General features: G+C 45.1%; 1 protein-coding gene across 3 annotated transcripts in view; it reads left to right on the forward strand.

Annotated features, from left to right (window-relative positions):
• The window catches only part of LOC137564383 (patatin-like phospholipase domain-containing protein 2), a 52204-nt gene extending 38808 nt beyond the window's left edge, over positions 1-13396 (forward strand). For all 3 annotated transcript variants that reach the window (XM_068278179.1, XM_068278180.1, XM_068278181.1), the window contains exons 7-9: positions 111-243; positions 6009-6110; positions 8212-13396. In XM_068278179.1, coding sequence (XP_068134280.1) covers positions 111-243; positions 6009-6110; positions 8212-8482 — 506 coding nt within the window. In that variant the 3' untranslated portion in view covers positions 8483-13396. The remainder of the gene's footprint in view (positions 1-110; positions 244-6008; positions 6111-8211) is intronic.
• Positions 13397-19741: the final 6345 nt, after the last annotated feature.

A 19741-nucleotide genomic window follows, 5' to 3' on the forward strand; every position in this document is an offset into this window, starting at 1 on the left:
ATACAATTTGCATGACGTTTGCATGCAGGTTGGAAATGATTTGCCGTCTCTATAGATGAGCAATTTGTCTCTGCGGTGAAAATAACCCATCTTCCGTCTTTTTTTTTCAGTGTTGAAAGAAGCCTGTAAAGAGAAAGGAGGTCTCTACAACCAGATCACCAGCCTCCTGCCCGTCAGGGTGGCCTCCTATTTAGCGCTACCGTGTACACTGCCGGTGGAGTCCGCCTACTCCATGGCTGTGAGGTGAGGACTGCTGGTTTACCAGATAATTCCACCACAATTCATAGAATTGAGTATTTAAAGAGGCTCTGTAGTGACATATAGTAGAATGCAGTAACTTATTTAGGATACCCACTCTTGGATACCCACAGTAATTGCCCTGGTTTCATCATAAACCCTTCCTATAGCTGTATTTAGTCCTAGTGATGTCAAAGCCTAGGCTATTTAGCTATGCGTAATTCTCTTCCTGGAGCATTATGGGAGACCAGGCATTATTTTCTGTCTTTGGAATGCTCAGTAATCGAACATTCAACTGAGATTATCTGACAGGACTAAAGATATTGCCACCAGAGATTCATTTCAAAGTGTAAAGCTGCATTTCCACTTGTGCGGTGGAAATCATCGCGGGAAAAATTTGCATGCGGATTTCGCATGCGGGTCTATGTGAATTTTCATGCGAATTCGCATGGATGACGATGTATGCGAATTTAACCATGGCAGTGCTGGTGTGATTTTTTTTTTTTTCCACTGTTTCTATGCGATTCGCATAGCGGTATGCGAATTCTGATGGCTCTGCCATGCAAATGTTTTCTGCACAGAAAAACGCAAAGGAATCCTGACAAGTGGAAACAGTCCCATTCACTTGTATTGCAATGCGAATTTGCATGCGGAAAACACATGCAAATTCGCGATAGTGGAAATGGGCCCTAAATCGGGGAGAGGAAAGAACAATGGGCAAACACGAACTGACTAAAAAAAGCAATTTTATTTACTACTTTATCTTCACGTGTCTAGTTTCTCTTTAATAACAATATCCTATTGTACGTACATAATAAATAAATAAATAAATAAAAATAATAATAAGCCTTAGCTATGAACTGCAGAAGTGTTAAACTATTCTTTTCCACCAACCGCCTTTTTGAAAAAAGAAGCAGAAATCTAGAGGCTGAATTGAAGTAGACCTTTTAAAGGACAACTGATCTGGAGGCTACCATATTTTATTTTAAACAATGCACATTGCCTGGCTGTCCTGCTGATCCTCTGCCTCTAATACCTTTAGCCATACACCCTGAGCAAGCATGCAGATCAGGTGCTCTGATTGTGGTATTTGTTTATAGCAAGGAAATGAACAGCGCTACTTAAAAACAGATAAGTGCCTACCTGCAGAAGAGTGCAAGCCCCACTTGTGGGATAAAATACACACCTAGCATACACATGACCTGTCTACCACTGGAGGATGTTGGTTTCCGTAACAGCTTGCATGCAACTTGTTAAGTACTCGTCCCTCCCACTGCGAAGAAGTCAATCCTCCATGGGAGGGGCCTAACACTAACTAAATCCTAACCTGTGTATATGCATAGCCTGGGTGCGGCTAATCAAGTAAATTTGAAAATTGCGCAAAAGGTGGATCAGCTTCAGCGCATCACCAGGCCGCCTCCGAATGGCCTCCAATCAGAGGTGCGCTGAGCCCCCCCAGAAACTGCAAACAAAATTTTCAATTGTTAGTGTTAGGCCCCTCCCATGGAGGATTGACTTCTTCGCAGTGGGAGGGACGAGTACTTAATAGGTTGCATGCAAGCTGTTACGGAAACCAACATCCTCCAGTGGTAGACAGGTCATGTGTATGCTAGGTGTGTATTTTATCCCACAAGTGGGGCTTGCACTCTTTTGCAGGTAGGCACTTGTCTGTTTTTAAGTAGCGCTGTTCATTTCTTTGCCATGTACTAATTTAATTCATTTTGGTCAGCTGCTCCCACTTAACAGCTTTGCTTTTGGTGTATATGCAGAGCTTCTGTTTGGGTTCAAAGTGCGTTTGTAGTTTCTGGGGGGGGGGGGGGAGCTCAGCGCACCTCTGATTGGAGGCCATTCGGAGGCGGCCTGGTGATGCGCTGATCCACCTTTTGTGGTATTTGTTTAACAGGAATTAAATATGGCAGCCTCCATATCACTCTCATTTCAGGTTTGCTTTAAAGGACAACTGAAGTGAGAAGACTATGGAGGCTGCCATGTTTATTTCCCTTTAAACAATACCAGTTGCCTGGTAGTCCTGCTGGTCTGTTTGGCTGCAGTAGTGTCTGACTAACACCACAAACAAACATGCAGATTTGGCAATGTCAGAAACACCTGATCTGCTGCATGCTTGTTCAGGGTCTATGGCTGAACGTATTAGAGGCAGAGGGTCAGTAGGGCTGCCAGGCAACTGGTATTGTTTAAAATGAAATAAACATGGCAGCCTCCATATACCTCTCTCTTCCATTGTCCTTTAAAGTTTAAGTAAATTAGTGTTATCTATGAACACTATAAAGCGTCTGCACTTTCCTTGACTGATGATGCTTGTCATTAACGCAGCAGGGTGTGTAAAATCCTATTCAGAAAGTCTGCTTAAAGCAGGATTGTCACCATAAAAATCAAATTTCAACAGCAATTGGTCTGAGTGTGTTAAGTGATAAAGATGCTAATCCTGCATTCAAAACTTTCAAAACTTTTTTTCTGCTGTTATGGTTTGGAGTTATCACATACCTTAGGACAGTAATGGCTAACCTTGGCACTCCAGCAGTGACAAAACTACAAATCCCATCATGCCTCTGACTCCCCGATGTATGCTTAGAGCTGTCAGTGTATTGCAATGCCTCATGGGACTTGTAGTTCCACCACAGCTGGAGTGCCAAGGTAAGCCATCACTGCCTCAGGAGCACTGGCCCTTTAATAGCCATTGCCATTCAGTTGCATGCTGGGGGTTATTTTTATCTATAATCTATTCCTCCTTTACCCTTTATTTCCCTGCCTAGCTGAAACTTGATCCTCTGCTCACTTGTTAGCAAGCAAGGCTGAGGTGACTCAGCGATTATAGGAGAAAAGAAAAAAAAAAAAGTTAACCTCCCTAGCGATCTGATTATTTGTGGCGCACGGCCGCGGGAGGGTTTTTTTTTTTTTTACCTAATTTTTTTTTTTACCTAAATTTTCCCCCCCTCCCTGCGGCATCGCTGCCGGCGGTCATACCCAACAGGAAATCCCGTTCTGAACGGGATTTCCTGTATGGGCTTCCTCTGTTGCCATGGCGACAATCGGAATGACGTCATTGACATCAGAGGGAGTCCCGATCCACCCCATAGCGCAGCCTGGCGGTGATTGGCCAGGCTGTGCAAGGGGTCTGCGGGGGGGGGGCCCTCTTTCAAGGCGTATCGGTGGCGATCGGAACAAACGTGCAGCTAGCAAAGTGCTAGCTGCGTGTTTGAAAAAAAAATTATGCAAATCGGCCCACCAGGGCCTGAGCAATCCACCGTGGCGTTACTGGACGAGCTGAGCTCGTCCGTAACGCTCAGGTGGTTAAGGGAAGAAATGACAGCAGTATTTAGCCTCAACCTGTGGACAAAAGACATGGTTCCCACCAGGAACCAGAGCCGGATTAAGGCTAAATGGGGCCCTAAGCAAAGTAACTGATTTGGGCCCCCCATCATGTCGTAATAGAATCAGAAGATGCAGCTGCACAGCAATATGTCGCACACACCGGGCAGCCGAGCTACTGGTTGCTATGGGCAACAGCACGCTTTCCTCTGTGGGTGCACAATGCAGGAAATAGCAGCGGCAAAATGCAGAGTGAGAGATGAATGGCTGGGACATTTGCACTCAGGGGCTGGGGCACCCCTGTGAAGAGGGCGCCAGATATCACAGCAGCAGCACTTTCCCCCTGCATCTCCAGCCTGGCAATAGCAGAAAGCTCTGGACACCGCCAAACCGGAAGCCGTTCCCCAGACAGAATTACATAACCACTCCCACCACCGAACAACCAATTTCCTCCCAAACTAGACAGCCACCATGCAGCCTCCATCCCAGTGAATACGATAGTCCAGCAGAGAAGGCAGCCGCAGTGGGGCAGAATGACAGCACAAGATGAATCACATTCACCTATTGCGATCCAAGCAATAGAGGTCCCGTCATCCGGAGCCCATCTGTCTCCTCTAGAGTGCTGCCGCTCTGTTACTACTACTATTACTACTTCCTACTTCATGTCTGATCTGAGAATCGGGAAGTTCAGAGCGAGCGGCTGCACTGTAGAAGAGACAGATGGGTTACAGATGACGGGATCTCTATTGCTTGGATTATGGTTAGGTGAGTGAGCGTTTGCCATCTGCTGCTATCATTCTTGCTGCAGCTGTGGTTCTCTGTGGGAAGGGAGGGTGGAGTGGGCAGCGGCAGAGCGCACAGTAGCAGGAGGGGGACCTAGGAGGAGAGCCTGGCTCTGAAGACAATCAGCAGCGCACGGCATCATTTGACAAGACAAGACAAATAACATTTATATCGCGCTTTTCTCCTGGTGGACTCAAAGTGCCAGAGCTGCAGCCACTAGGACGCGCCCTATAGGCAGTAGCAGTGTTAGAGAGACTTGCCTACGGTCTCCTACTGAATAGGTGCTGGCTTACTGAACAGGCAGAGCTGAGATTTGAACCCTGGTCTCCTGTGTCAGCGGCAGAGCCCTTAAAGGGACTCCAAGCAGTGCCTGTGGATATGCCTTTAAGCATACCCACAACTAATTAATTACATCCTCACACCTACCAGCATGATGTTTGTAATTATATCCCCCTGGGTTCCTTATATTTCATTGCATTGTGCTGAATCGAGCTGCCAACTTTGGAGAAAAGTCGTCCTGTGGCCGCGATTTCGATCGCGAAAATATCGAAAACTAAAAGGCATAGAGCAGCTGTTTATATATCATTGGAAAGAGGAGAAAGAGAGCTTTAAAATGATATGAATCTTTCCATAGCTACTGCACTGCTCAGAGTCCCTTTAACCATTATACCATCCAGCCACCGCTGACAGGATGGCAAGGGCTGGTTTTTGTGCTAATGGGGCCCCTTTGACTCTGAATGGGGCCCCAAGCGACTGCTTTTGTTGCCTGGTCGGTAATCCGGCCCTGCCAGGAACAGAATTCTTTTTATTTACTATATAAAATTCACTGAAATCAAAACGTGAACAGTACAATACATGTGTTATGTAAGTAGATCAAGTATTTATCTACTTATTTATGTGTTTTTTGTTTTTTTTCCCTGGCATAGTATGGCTAATCCTACTGCTTTAAAGTGACCTCTCCTCCACAAAAGATTGCAGTGACGTATCGGGTGCACAAGTCATTTTGTAACGCCGTTGGCATTTTCCTAATAGCAATGGCAGCCAGCTGTGTCCTAATGGAAATATAAGCTGCATAAGATAGCATTTCTTTTCTCATTCCTAAATTTTTATTTTTTTTTATTTCACACACACTCCCCCCCCCCCCCCCCCCCCTTCCTGCATAATAGCAGGAAGCATTGCAGGTCTAACAGAGTATTTGGTAAACTGAAGTATGCACTATGCTAGGATATGGCTGTGTTGAGTCTTTACGGTTTAAAAGAAGCCTGTTTTGAATCTGTACAAGAAGTGTTTTTAGAAGTTAAAAAAAAATGTAATTTTGAATGACCAGTGACTCCACAGATATGGCACGAGTTGAAAACTGATTCATATGCCTGATCCGTTAACCTACCAATTGTATTAAATGCCCAATAGCGCTTCATGGTGGAAGGGGCATTGGTATTAGGCAGCCAGAAGCTCCTCAGAGGTGGGGCCCAATCAGATGATTCCAATTGTATTATTGCTAGTGAGGTGGGTGTGATTGGTCTGATGCATAGGCAGCCAGAAGCTCCTCAGAGGCGGGGCATAGCCAAAGGATTATGATTTTATTATTGCTCTGGAGAGGTGGTGGAGCAGTTCTGTTTTTTTGTTTTGTCTGCTTGACGATATTTCTGTTTGGTCTGCAGGTTAGTGGACTGGTTCCCTGACATCCCTGAAGATGTTCGCTGGATGCGCTCTGTGGCGGGGTCTGTTTATCGCCAGGCAACAAAGAGGCTAATCCCATACAGGTAACTATGGCCTATATAAACCACTGTGTATGGACAGATTGCAAGATTATGACCTCTAGTAACCTCTGCACATGAATAATAACCAGATTATAAACAGTCTACATGCTGGGGACATGATATGTCTCCAGCTGTGTCACTCCTTCTGTGAGGTGTAATCCCCCCCCCCCAGCTGCTGTGCCACACCCCCTGTGTGGCATAAATCCCTCCTCCAGCTGCTATCATGCCCCTTGTGTGGGCGTGGCTGGCATAATCAGGGGAGGGGATACTAGTTTAGATTTCCTCAGAGGAGGAGTTGCGTGCATAGAAGCTGATTACTCCATTCGGGAGCTATGGAAAGATTGGTGGAGGGTGTAAGGGGCATTTTTCAGTGAACAATAATCAGTGTAACAGAAACCTCAAATTTCATAAACCATTGTAGCAATTTATATATTCCCCTTGAAAGTCAATAGGTGCATTTTGATTAGCTGTTGTAGGCTCCACCCACATTTCTGAATATTAATCCCAGTCACTTAGTGGCCAACTGTGTCAAGTTTGGGAACCCTGCCATTAACAGTGTAAGAATAGCTGCAGTTTATATTTTCCCATGTAAAAAAAAATAGTTGTTGGTGCCGCCCACTTATGCTGAGCTTGACATACAGTCACTCAATTATCAAGTTTATGAGCTTTGGGGTTCTTAATATCAATAATTTATATGTTCTCATTAAAATTAAACAGATCTGATTGGCCGTTTGTGGCTTCACCCCCTTTCTAAATTTGAACCCGGCACCCAGTGACCAACTGTACCAGGTTTATTATATATATTCTAGTGTAGTATTTGTATCATAGTCTAGGGCCAATTTTTGGGGGGGAAGCCAATTAGCTTATCTGTATGTTTTTGGGATGTGGGAGGAAACCTGAGTGCCTAGAGGAAACCCACACAGACACGGGGAGAACATGCAAACTCCTTGCAGATGTTGTCCTGGTTGGTACTTCCTATGGTGCTTGGAAAGGAAGGTTGCATAAAGGGCATCCAACCACTGAAGGCAGGTGCATAAACCAAGCCAGCAGCAGGAACTGGATGCGGTCGCTCTCTTGGAAAAACAAGGGTCCTACTGGTAGCAACCACTAGCAGTTGCGTAATGAGACTTAATAGGGTCCTCCAGCAAAAATGATAGCATGGGGCCCCATTTGTCCCCAAACCCCACGTGATCAGAAGCAAACGAATGGCAGCAGGGAGTGATTTGCTGTGAAGCAGCCTCTGTAAGAAGGAAAAAATTACACCCGCTCCTGTACACGGTTTTTGTGAGTGAATGGGGTGGATTCTTTAGTAATTGGCAGAATTTGCGGTTGGGGAGAGGGAGGAGGGGCCCCCAAAGACTCTGGGCCCCCCTGCAGTTGCAGGGGTGATTGCTACGCCTATGACCACTAAGTACCAAGGTACACTCATCCAAAGGAGGGGGCTTGCCCAGGGCCGGTTCGGTTCTAGATTTTTTTTTTTTCTGCCCGACTCAAACTTAAACAAATCAGATTGGCGGTTTGTGACTCTGCCCCTCTCCAGCATTTGAACCCCAGTCACCCAGTGACTGGGAATGATCGCGCAGCACCCGAAAATTTGCACCGCACGTTATAGCTGCAGTGAGCCCCCCAAAAAAGCACGCACAGTATAGGTAGGTAGCCAGGTATAGGTGCCCCCCAGTATTGGTAGCTTGGTACAGTTGTCCCCAGTATTGGGTAGCCAGGTATAGGTGCCTCCCAGTATAGGTAGGTAGCCAGGTACAGTTGTCCCCAGTATAGGCTGCCCAGGCACTCTCTTCACTTCACTGTTTCTGCCTGGTTAGGGTGAGCCAACAGATGGTAATGATAGTGAAAGTCTTGATTGCATTTTTATTTTATACTTTTTTACTATAACTGTTATTGGATTAGGGAACGAATCAGCTGGGTTTCCATTAATCCTTATGGGGAAATTGGCTTTGATATAAGACGGATTTGGGTTACAAGCATGTTTCCGGAACAAATTCTGCTCGCAAACCAAGGTTCCATTGTACTACAGTTGTGTATTAGTATATCTTTTAGCTACTGTATATGTATATCCTCATGTAAAATTCTCTGTCTCCCCCTGTAGCCCCCCTGTGCGCAGTACGCTGAGGAAGTGTTTCACGCTGCCGTCTCCGCTCCAGCATGCCTCCTCCTACCTCTCCCCCAGCCGCTACTCCTCCATAGACCTGGAGAGCTGGGTGTTTGACTTTTCCTCCCCTCTGGACTCTGCCGCCGCGTCCGACCTGCAGATGAGGAAGCTTTCGCTCCCATCCTTCCACTCTGACGACTCCGGCCTGGAATTATCCTTCCCCGCCCATGATCTGGACTTCTCCTCTTCCTCTGACGGGAATTTCTAGGTTTTACTGGAAATGTTCTACTGACGTTCTAGCTTGGTTATAATCTCAGGATTTGGAGTTTCTAGGCAGACTATTCTCTACACTTGGACCTTTGTAAAGCTCATTCTGTGATTCCACACGAGTGTCCTCTACATACCTAAGTCAGCAGCCGGGACGCATCCATAAAAGCAGGAAGTAGACGCACTGCAGATTTATTGCAGGATTTGTATCAGCTGTAACAAATGTTTTTCTGTAAATGTTATGCTGTTGCTTATCTTTTAGAGCAGAGAGGAAATTCTGAGTTCAGGTCCGCTTTAACAGCTTTGGCTCCCCCTACGGGACCCCTGGCCTTATTGATAAGGTGAAGTGTCAATCCAGCCTCACTGAAAATGGCAGCCATGCCCTAGGCACTCGCTTAAGGTGATCCACCTCTGATTATATGTAATATAAGTAGTATTCCCGAGGCAGCCTGTATTCATTTAATACCATAAATTGGTATGGTAACCTGCACACAATAGCTGGTATACAAGGGGTTAAACGTGGAGGCCACACTGTGACCACATCAATCCTTCAGAAAAACAAATTAAACCGCAACACTTAATCCATTAATAAGGGTGATGAAAAAATTAGTAGACTGGCATTTTCGCGTGGCATGGCCCCGCCCCCACAGATAAAGGGCAGCTATATGAAATGATGCTACAAGTCATAACGAGGGGAAAGTGCAAGGAGGGGCGTGGACTACAAATACCAGGTCACCTCCCACTATCTACACATGTTAACCACACCTGTTAACCACACCTGTACATAGACTCCTCTAATTATAACCAATGCCATGGGCTTCATCTGGTGTGCACAGGGTGCAAGGCTAAGTTTGCCCATTAAAGGACAGCTGAAGCGAGACTGGTATGGAGGCTGCCATCTTTATTTCCTTTTAAGCAATACCAGTTGCCTGGCAGTCTTGCTGATCCTCTGCCTCTAATACTTTTAGCCATAGCCCCTGAACAAGCATGCAGCAGATCAGGTGTTTCTGACATTGTCAGATTATCTGCATGATTGTACCTGGTGGACACCAGACACTACTGCAGCCAAATAGACCAGCAGGGCTGCCAGGCAACTGGTATTGTTTAAAAGGAAATTAATATGGCAGCCTCCATATTCTCATCCCTTCAGTTGTCCTTTAATGGTAACCTTTTCTGAACAATTGACCATTTGATCGACTTGGATTGGGTACTGGTCATTTTGGGAGGATTATTTTTTTAGTCTGATTGGATTGCTTATCATTGTCTCCTCCGTTGGTGGGCCCTGAATGATCGTTGATGATCGGACAGTCCATCGTTCTGGAAACTGGAATTCCCCCGCCCCGCCCCTTTTCCAATTTCTACTCACACTTATATTGTCATTCTGTATAGGTGTGATCTTTAAGTAGAATGGGATCTGACCTATGTGGGGAAAAAAAACCCTGTTCTGTTGCCAAATAATTTTGGGTGCTTCTACCCCCACAACGTAGGGCCCCTATGCATTTGCACTTTAATTTCCATTGAACTATTTAATTAAAAAAAAGTTTCTTTTTAATCTTTACTGATTGCTGAAAGGCGCCACCTTGTGGCCTTTGTGTTGAATTGCAGTTCACCCTCCATTCCCATTACTGTATATTGTGTATGTCAGCTATACAGTTGCCAGCCCACTGGTCTCTCAGGAGCCCGTCCTGCAGTCTGAAGTGATGTAATAAATCCCTTTCTTGTAAATCCAGATTTAGGATCACTTGTCATCTCCAGATTATTGGTCATGGCCTGAAAAGGTCTATGTACACCAGGCCCATTAGGCCAGATATACAGAGGTGTCCCCAGCAGGGATATCCTTAGTGTCCAGGCTTTCTGAATCGCTATCCATATATAAATCTGCTATTCTTATGCCTAGTACACACCATACAATTTTCTGTTGGATTTAACTGCCAGATTGATTAAATTCAGATCGGACATGTTGGAAATAATCGATTTTCATAGATCTGAATGAAAATCTACCGAAATTCAGATCGGTCATGTTGGTAAAAATCGATCTGGCAGGTAAATCTAACAGACCATTTGTTTGGTGTGTACCTAACATTATGTTAGGATTTGTCATTCTTACCTGGGTCTTATCAGATCGCAGTTCGAGTTTCTGAGTGGTGAGTTGATTATTAAAGAAATAAAAATACATCCTTGCCTACATTAAATTCCAAAAAGCACAAGTGCTGGCTAATTGCAATTGCCGAACGGCGTGAACTAGAAATTGTTGGATTGAAATTTCATATGAACTGTGAGTTGCTATCACATAGTGGCATTGCATGTTTAATAACCTGATCCGGTATGAGGTGCTTTCCACTGTCTCTTACTGCTGTCACTCTGGCGTTCTGGCTTGATGGGGGCGTGTCTCGCGCAGGATCTGCAGGGGCGTGTCTCGCGCAGGATCTGCAGGGGCGTGTCTCGCGCAGGATCTGCAGGGGCGTGTCTCGCGCAGGATCTGCAGGGGCGTGTCTCGCGCAGGATCTGCAGGGGCGTGTCTCGCGCAGGATCTGCAGGGGCGTGTCTCGCGCAGGATCTGCAGGGGCGTGTCTCGCGCAGGATCTGCAGGGGCGTGTCTCGCGCAGGATCTGCAGGGGCGTGTCTCGCGCAGGATCTGCAGGGGCGTGTCTCGCGCAGGATCTGCAGGGGCGTGTCTCATACAGGGATTCTTACTGCAGAAAAGAGAACTTTTTAAAACCCTTTTTATTCTGTACTGCAGGTCTCTGTGTGACAAATGTTCAGCTTTCTCATTGTGCCATTTCAGGATTCCCAAATTCTTCTAGACTTGCAATTTAAAAAAAAAAAAAATAATAATTATGTAAAATGACCTTTTTTCAATTCAACCATAGTTTAGTGAGGTCTTGGCTCTGTTATCTATGATTATCGGCCCTCGCCCACAGGGGAGTTTAAAGCTGAATTAGGCTCCTTGCACACTGCAAATCCGATTTGCGATTCCGATTTTTCCCTGGATGCTATCAAAAGAAAAACGCAGCATGCAGTACTGTTTAAAAATCGAAAACTGAATCGCATGTAGTGTGCAGGAGGCCTAAGAGAGATTTTATGAAGTTTTCTCAGTGGTGTAGCAAAAGAGGGATACAACTGCACCTGGGCCTGTCCATCAAAGGGGGCCCATCTAGGGCTTTTCTCCAGCTAATGTACTTTTCATTGGTGTCTACCTTAGAGATGGTCAGTGAGGCACGGATTACTCTGGCTTGCATGCAAACCATCTATAGCTCGGAATTGGGACAATCGGACGTGCTTACTTCGGATCTTGATTGTCCCAATTGTGAGTTGAGCTGGATACAATTTACACAGTTCTATGCTATGAACAGAGGACTGATTGTTCAACTTTTTAGTAATTCAAGTAAAAAGATATCTATCTAAATTGATTGCATTATTATTGTCAACTAAAGTGGTAGTGGTGATGGGGGGGTTCTTCAAGACAGTCTGAGTCAGAAAAGGATCAGAGTGAAATTGGGCCCTAGGCCAGTACCAACTTTATGGCCCACCCTTGACGGCAACCTGGCTTTTATTTGTAAGCTATGGTGAGGGCTAGTGTCAGCCAGTCCCCTAGTCTCTCTTCAGGCCATAGCCATCTGCCTAGGTTTGCTCATGGATGATCTGGCTCTGGTCTGAGTCTGCAGTGAAAAAGGTACTGTTCCCTCTAACCCTGCACAAGAGAATGCTAGATTACATACGCATTGCATGTTTCACCCCATATGCTTTGGGGCTTCGTCAGGGGACATTACAAAAGTGTAGTAGTGCAAAAGTGCTAAACAACAAAAGTGTATTCATCATATCATAACATAGCCTTGCGGCTATACAGACAAGCTAACCATTCTATCAGTTGAATGGTCAAGAGCATGTACGTCACTTCCGGTGTCTGCCGGACTGCTCGTTGTACCTTCCGTTAGGTATCAGAGATCCTATATACACATTGATATGTTTGCCACCATCCGTACACTGGCCTACATATAATCCAGTGTGCCAGGGATTTACTAGGATGCATCGCAGCCTAGCCGCATCAGGCCTAAGCCTCATCAAGATCTGCCCACATTACAAGTGTTTGTGAGGATCGTCCAATCGCCATCCTACTATGCTTGAGACCTTATTTGCATTAGTAAAAGTTTTTAACAATAAGTCCTCTTGTGATCGCATAGAATTGTAATGATCAGAACTGTTTTTGTTTTTTTTATGCATACAATTTGCAGGAAATTTGCAATCAAGCGGGAATTGGCCTCTCATTGGCCATCCCTAGCCTTATTCAGGGTATCCGCGCACTGTGCACTTCCAGCTTTTATTGTAGGAATCTATATTTATTGTTTTTACCTCTTTTATGATTCTACTAGAGTTTACTGGAACTGGTGCTATTAATGGATCCATTGTACATTATGACCTAAGAGAAGATGCTTTTTGCTAATCCAAAGAAAGTGTTTTTTCAATTAAATGCTAATAATTCTGAGTTGATGCTAATTACATTCAAATTTATTCAACTTGGGAATGGACCAATTCAATGAAGCGGTGGGTCCAACAACCATAAACTTGCATCCTTATGATATTCACCATCCCTTTCCAGAATACATGGTTTGTTCCATTAGCGTTGGCTGCTTGGTGCACAGAATGGCGCCTAGTTCTCAGAAACCTCGGCTATCCTTATCAAATACCTTGAAAGTAACAGTACTTCATCTTGTACGAAAAGCCTATTTGAAAAGACAGTTTTTATTTTACAGATTTATATAAAATGCAGAAATACGGACCGTGCCATGACCCGGGACTCAGGGATCCGTTTACATTTTACTTGTTTGTATTGTGTGTCCTGGGCAAATGGTGGATTTTGAATTTCCAACTATTGTTATGAATAAATAAAATATTATTAAATGGTTTCTTTAATTTATATCAAGGTGTTATACGTTTTCTTTCGTTACGTTTTCGAAAAACATGGTTTCACGCAGCATCACGTAGCCTGAGGCCAGCTTCACACTGCATACTGGCGTCGGGCTGACTCTTATTTGGTACGTTGCCGCACAAAGGAAGTTGCAGGGCATGCTGGGTTGTTTTATATTTTTTTATTTTTTTGCTTCTTTATTTCCCCCTCAGACTTAACTAATGTACACAAGCAAAAAAGGACAACCCAGCATGCCCTGCAACTTCCTTTGAGCGGCAACGTACCAAATAAGAGTCAAGTAAACTGGGGAATGATCATTTTATAAACAAGAAAAGTAATAGTGATTTTAACTTTTGGATTGCCTGATTAGCATCCGTATTACTTGTTTACCAGATAAAAATAAATAATTGATTTTTGATTTTATGCCCGACAGTTACTCTTTAGGTGAGTAAAATGCGCTTCAATGTCCCTTTAAGAGCAGGACACTCCTGAATAACGGCTCCGTATGTTTTAATGCGTCGCTCGCTCCCACCGCCGCTGTGCGTGCCTTCCCCACCACTGTAAATAGTTGCCTTAGGGACTTGGAAATATACCCTCATAAAATATATAGATTAAAAAGCTAAGTCTCTAAGGCAACTATTTACAGTGGCGGGGAAGGCGCACACAGCGGCGGTGGGAGCGAGCGACGCAGTAAAATGTACTGGAGCCGTTAACAGGCTCCAATAGGACGTTTTAATGCTTGTCAGTAAGTGCTTAAAGAGACTCCGTAACAAAAATTTCATCCTGTTTATCATCCTACAAGTTCCAAAAGCTATTCTAATGTGTTCTGGCTTACTGCAGCACGTTCTACTATCACCATCTCTGTAATAAATCAACTTATCTCTCTCTTGTCAGACTTGTCAGCCTGTGTCTGGAAGGCTGCCAAGTTCTTCAGTGTTGTGGTTCTGTGATGCATCTCCCCCCTCCAGGCCCCTCTCTGCACACTGCCTGTGTATTATTTAGATTAGGACAGCTTCTCTCTTATCTTTTACAAGCTGGATAAATCCTCCTCTGAGCTGGCTGGGCTTTCACATACTGAGGAATTACATACAGGCAGAGCTGTCTGCACTCTGCAGGAACAAAACAGCCTGACACTTCAGTGGAAGATAGCTGCAGGGGGAAAGAAACACACAAATGATCTCTTGAGATTCAAAGGGAAGGGTGTATACAGCCTGCTTGTGTATGGATGTATTTTCTATGTGTGGACATACTGTACATCAACCTACTTCCTGTTTTGGTGGCCATTTTGTTTGTTTATAAACAAACTTTTTAAAACTGTTTTTAACCACTTTTAATGCGGCGAGAAGAGGCGAAATTGTGACATAGGGTAATAGGAGATGTCCCCTAACGCACTGGTATGTTTACTTTTGTGCGATTTTTAACAATACAGATTCTCTTTAACAGGAAATAAATATGGCAGCCTCCATATCCTTCTCACTTCAGCTGTCCTTTAATTGTACAATCTTACCACGTCTATGTAGAATGAAGGACTACTTAAAGTATCCATATTGCCTCAGTTTACCTTTCTACTACATAGATTTGGTAAGATTACACTATACAGTTGAGTACATCAGTGCTATATCCTCATTCGTTTAGTATAAATCCTTGTGTCACAGGGGCCCTGGTGGCTGACCGCAATTGGCCTTCTAAACGGTGCCAGCGCACAGATCGTGCGAACTCTGGTCGCAGTCAATGCGCAGGAACCGCTAAGAATTAGCCGCAGACAAACCAGAAGGGAGCCTGTGAGATACGGGTAATTACAACTTCACACACTGGTTCAGGGTAAACTGCCACCACCGCGGTTACCATGGGACCGAGGAGCCCACTGACTGACTAGTCCTGCAAATGAAACGGTTAAACACACGATATTCTGTCTAGCCAACAACAAACAAACAGTAGCGTCTCTTCAGAGACCCGGGATCAGTTCTGTGTGTGCTGATAAGCAGGGTAGCGGACAGTGAATGACTTGGAGAAAGTTGTTTATTCACGGCAATGTAAATAATTAATATATACAGACAATTATTAAAATCAACAATTATTAAGACAGTAATAGCCAGTATGAAATGAAAAGGGAGAAAATACTTATGGTTTGTGGAAATATGTCCTTTTGTGGGAAAATCATCAAGTCCAAGCAAAACGGTTTCAATTTCTTAAAGTTCTTGGTTTCAATCAAAGTTCAGCAGAATTCTTTGTTCCAGGTTACAGAAGATGCCAATCAAGATGGCCGCTAGCCCATGTGTCCTTTGTTTCAGAGCTTCATTCAAAGTCCAGCAAAATGGCCACCAGCCATGTGTCCTCTGGCTGGCAGCAGAATGTTCTCATATGGATGGAATGGGAGGACTCTCTGCGGAGTCCCTTGCAACCACTTTTGAACAATGCCCATCTTTGGGTGGAGCCTCAAGTACAGCCCAGGGGTTGGACAGGGGCGGTGAGCTCCCTGGCTAGGTGCTCTATGCCCATCAAATATGACTTTGGTCATATCTCGGCTTCCGCTTTCCGCACACACATGACCATCACATATTCATATTTCTCAGACTAGCGCCGTTCATATGATACCAAACTTGGGCATGTTTGCATGCCCGGCTAAAAAACGGTGGAATTCCCAGAGTTCTGGTTATGCCAGTGGCCCAAATTTAATATCAAAACACTCACAAGATCCGGACCAGCAGAATGATATAACTTCCACATTTCTCACCTGAACGGTATTGCTTAAAAATGCTCAAAATCCTAAACTCCATGCTTTCTTATATGGCTCCGGCCGGTCTGAGCAGAGCAGATTTTTGAATAGCCCCCTGCTGGGAGCTCATCCTGTCTTTCCCAAAAGGGTAGAGTGAGTTCTCTGCTGGCTAATTAACATCTAGGTGTCACCTGGTTCCCAGAACAGAAAGGGGAATTGTGCCTTCCACAGGGAATATGTCCAAGCTAATTAACACCTCCCCCCAGGCTTTTACTCAGCTAAGACAGATCCCCCAGCTGTTCCTAGGCAGAGGGATACTACACATCAAATCTTGGTTTAATGATTTGTGTCACTAACCGACCGCAATCGCGTTTTGGCCGACTGGGCGTCGCCCGGCGTCACACCTTGTGATATGTTTGACTCAAGTTTTCTTTAACCTTCCTGGCGGAAGGTTATTTTTTTTTTTTTTTTGCTACACGCAGCTAGCACTTCGCTAGCTGCGTGTGCAATCCCATATCCGCCGCAGCTTTCTGTGGGTAGTACATTTTGCTAAGTTTTTTTTTTTTTTTTTTTTTTATTTCAAATGCATTTTAGCAGGAAAAAAAATGAAACAAAATCTTAATTTGGCCATTATAGTTTTAAAATAAAACATTCTCCTGTGGATAAAACCCACAAATTGTATTTGCCCATTTGTCCCAATCATTAGACCGTTTAAGTTATGTCCCTATGACAATAGATTATTGGGAAATATACAGTAGGTGTAATTTTTCTTTCCGGTCCATAATTACAAGCCCCTATGTAGTAAAGTAATAGCTTTTTAATCTATATTTTATGAGGGAGAGACTGGGACCCCAATGGTGCAGTATCGTCAGGTATAGGGAGGATAAAATCAGAGGCGCTTCTAGCCAATATGTCACTCCAGGCGAAAAAACCTGTGGCGACCCCTTATGAAAATAATTGTAATGCAGCTATGTTTCACCAGAAAATCTTAATGCGGCAATGTTCCACCAGAAAATAATCGTAATGGGGCAGCGGTTCACCAGAAAAGTATCAAAATTCAGCAATGTTTCACCAGAAAATAATGTGCACCTGTAAAAAAAAAAAAAAAAAAAAAATTATTCACCTGCAGAGGACTCCTCTCCCAGCGCTGCTCCCCTGATTATCTTCCTGCAGCCAGCAGCTATGAAACTCACGCGCTGACACAAGCAGAGCAGGGCGACAGGAAGATGGTGCCTGAAGCCCTGTACTGGAGACACAAATAGTCTCCAGTGCAGGGCTTCGGATGCCATCTTCACGTAGCCCTGCTCTGCCTGCCGAAGACTATGCAGGCTGAGGTGAGCTGTGGGAAGTGAACAGACGCCGCAAGCCAGTTCACCACCTGAGGGGTGTCCCACAATCTGGCGGCAACACCACCTCAGCAACCCCCCCCCCCCCTTCCACCGCACAGCGCCCCAGGCAACCGTGGATATAAATATAAATATATACACGCACGCACGCACACACACACCAGTCCAAAGACTCTTTGGGGTCTTAAAAGAACAGCATCAGTCTTTATTCTTCAATATAAATTCTCCTCGATTGCAGTCGTATACATGTAGATATTTTACAAAAAATCCAATCACAGAACCAAGCTTCCTGACGTGTTTCACGGCAAAAAGCCGCTTCCTCAGAGGCACACGAACGAATGTACAATATCAGCTATGACTGGGATAAGGGCAACGCAATCTGTGATTCAGTAAGCAGTAGCACAGAGATGTGCTCTCCTCAATAGCCAAGTGTTTTCCTTCTAACATTTATTGTAAAGCATTCTGAGGTGGAAATGTACTAGTATATTTTATCACCAGTTTTTGGTATAATTATATATATATATATATATATATATATATATATATATATTATTATTATTTAGTATTTATATAGCGCCGACATATTACGCAGCGCTGCACAGTGTATATATATATATATATATCTTGTCGCTAACTGTCCCTCAAAGGAGCTCACAATCTAATCCCTACCATCGCCATACGTCTATATTATGTAGTGTAAGTACTGTAGTCTAGGGCCAATTTTAGGGGGAGCCAATTAACTTATCCATATGTTTTTGGAATGTGGGAGGAAACTGGAGTTCCCAGAGGAAACCCACGCAGACACGGAGAGAACATACAAACTCTTTGCAGATAGTGCCTTGGCTGGGATTCGAACCAGGGACCCAGTGCTGCAAGGCGAGAGAGCTAACCACTACGCCACCGTGCTGCCCGGTATATATATATACTAGTGGACCTAAGCCTGTTTAAAAACAGGCTCTAGGTCTGTTTTTCTGCCGCTGCCACCAGTCAGTGCGCATGCCCACACGCTGCGCGCGCATGCACGCAACCGCCCACCCACCTTGCTCCCTGGTCGCGTCCAGCTGTCCGTGTCCGTTACTATGCACATGCACAGTAGCAAATAACGGACACAGGGACAAACGCTGGACGCAGCGACACAGGGGTTTTAAAGTATAGGCTATACTCACAAAGATGGGTTGTAGAGTTCCTGCAACCACTGAACAGGCCTGTAGGGAATTAACTGTCCCTGTTCGGTGCTCCAGGTCCTGCTGGATACTGGATGGTCGCTTTCCTGTAGTCCTGCTCGGTGCTCCAGGTCTTGCTGGATACTGGATGGTCGCTTTCCTGTAGTCCTGCTCGGTGCTCCAGGTCTTGCTGGATACTGGATGGTTGCTTTCCTGTAGTCCTGCTCGGTGCTCCAGGTCGTGCTGGATACTGGATGGTCACTTTCCTGTAGTCCTGCTCGGTGCTCCAGGTCTTGCTGGATACTGGATGGTCACTTTCCTGTAGTCCTGCTCGGTGCTCCAGGTCTTGCTGGATACTGGATGGTCACTTTCCTGTAGTCCTGCTCGGTGCTCCAGGTCGTGCTGGATACTGGATGGTCACTTTCCTGTAGTCCTGCTCGGTGCTCCAGGTCGTGCTGGATACTGGATGGTCGCTTTCCTGTACTCCTGTTCGGTGCTCCAGGTCTTGCTGGATACTGGATGGTCACTTTCCTGTAGTCCTGCTCGGTGCTCCAGGCCTTGCTGGATACTGGATGGTCGCTTTCCTGTAGTCCTGCTCAGTGCTCCAGGTCTTGCTGGATACTGGATCTTCGCTTTCCTGCAGTCCTGCTCGGTGCTCCAGGTCTTGCTGGATACTGGATGGTCACTTTCCTGTAGTCCTGCTCGGTGCTCCAGGCCTTGCTGGATACTGGATGGTCGCTTTCCTGTAGTCCTGCTCAGTGCTCCAGGTCTTGCTGGATACTGGATGGTCGCTTTCCTGCAGTCCTGCTCGGTGCTCCAGGTCTTGCTGGATACTGGATACATCTGCAAGGAGTTTGTATGTTCTCCCCGTGTCTGCGTGGGTTTTCCCCCGGGTACTCCGGTTTCCTCCCACATTCCAAAAACATACAGATAAATTAATTGGACTCCCCCTAAATTGGCCCTAGACTATGATACATACACTAGATGATATAGACATAAGACTATGGTAAGCATTAGATTGTGAACCCCTCTGAGGGACAGTTAAATGACAAGACAATATATACTCTGTACAGCGCTGCGGAAGATGTCGGCGCTATATAAATAATAATAATAATACTGGATGGTCGCT

Source organism: Hyperolius riggenbachi, chromosome 3 (assembly GCF_040937935.1).
Source record: "Hyperolius riggenbachi isolate aHypRig1 chromosome 3, aHypRig1.pri, whole genome shotgun sequence".
Lineage (NCBI taxonomy): Eukaryota > Metazoa > Chordata > Amphibia > Anura > Hyperoliidae > Hyperolius > Hyperolius riggenbachi.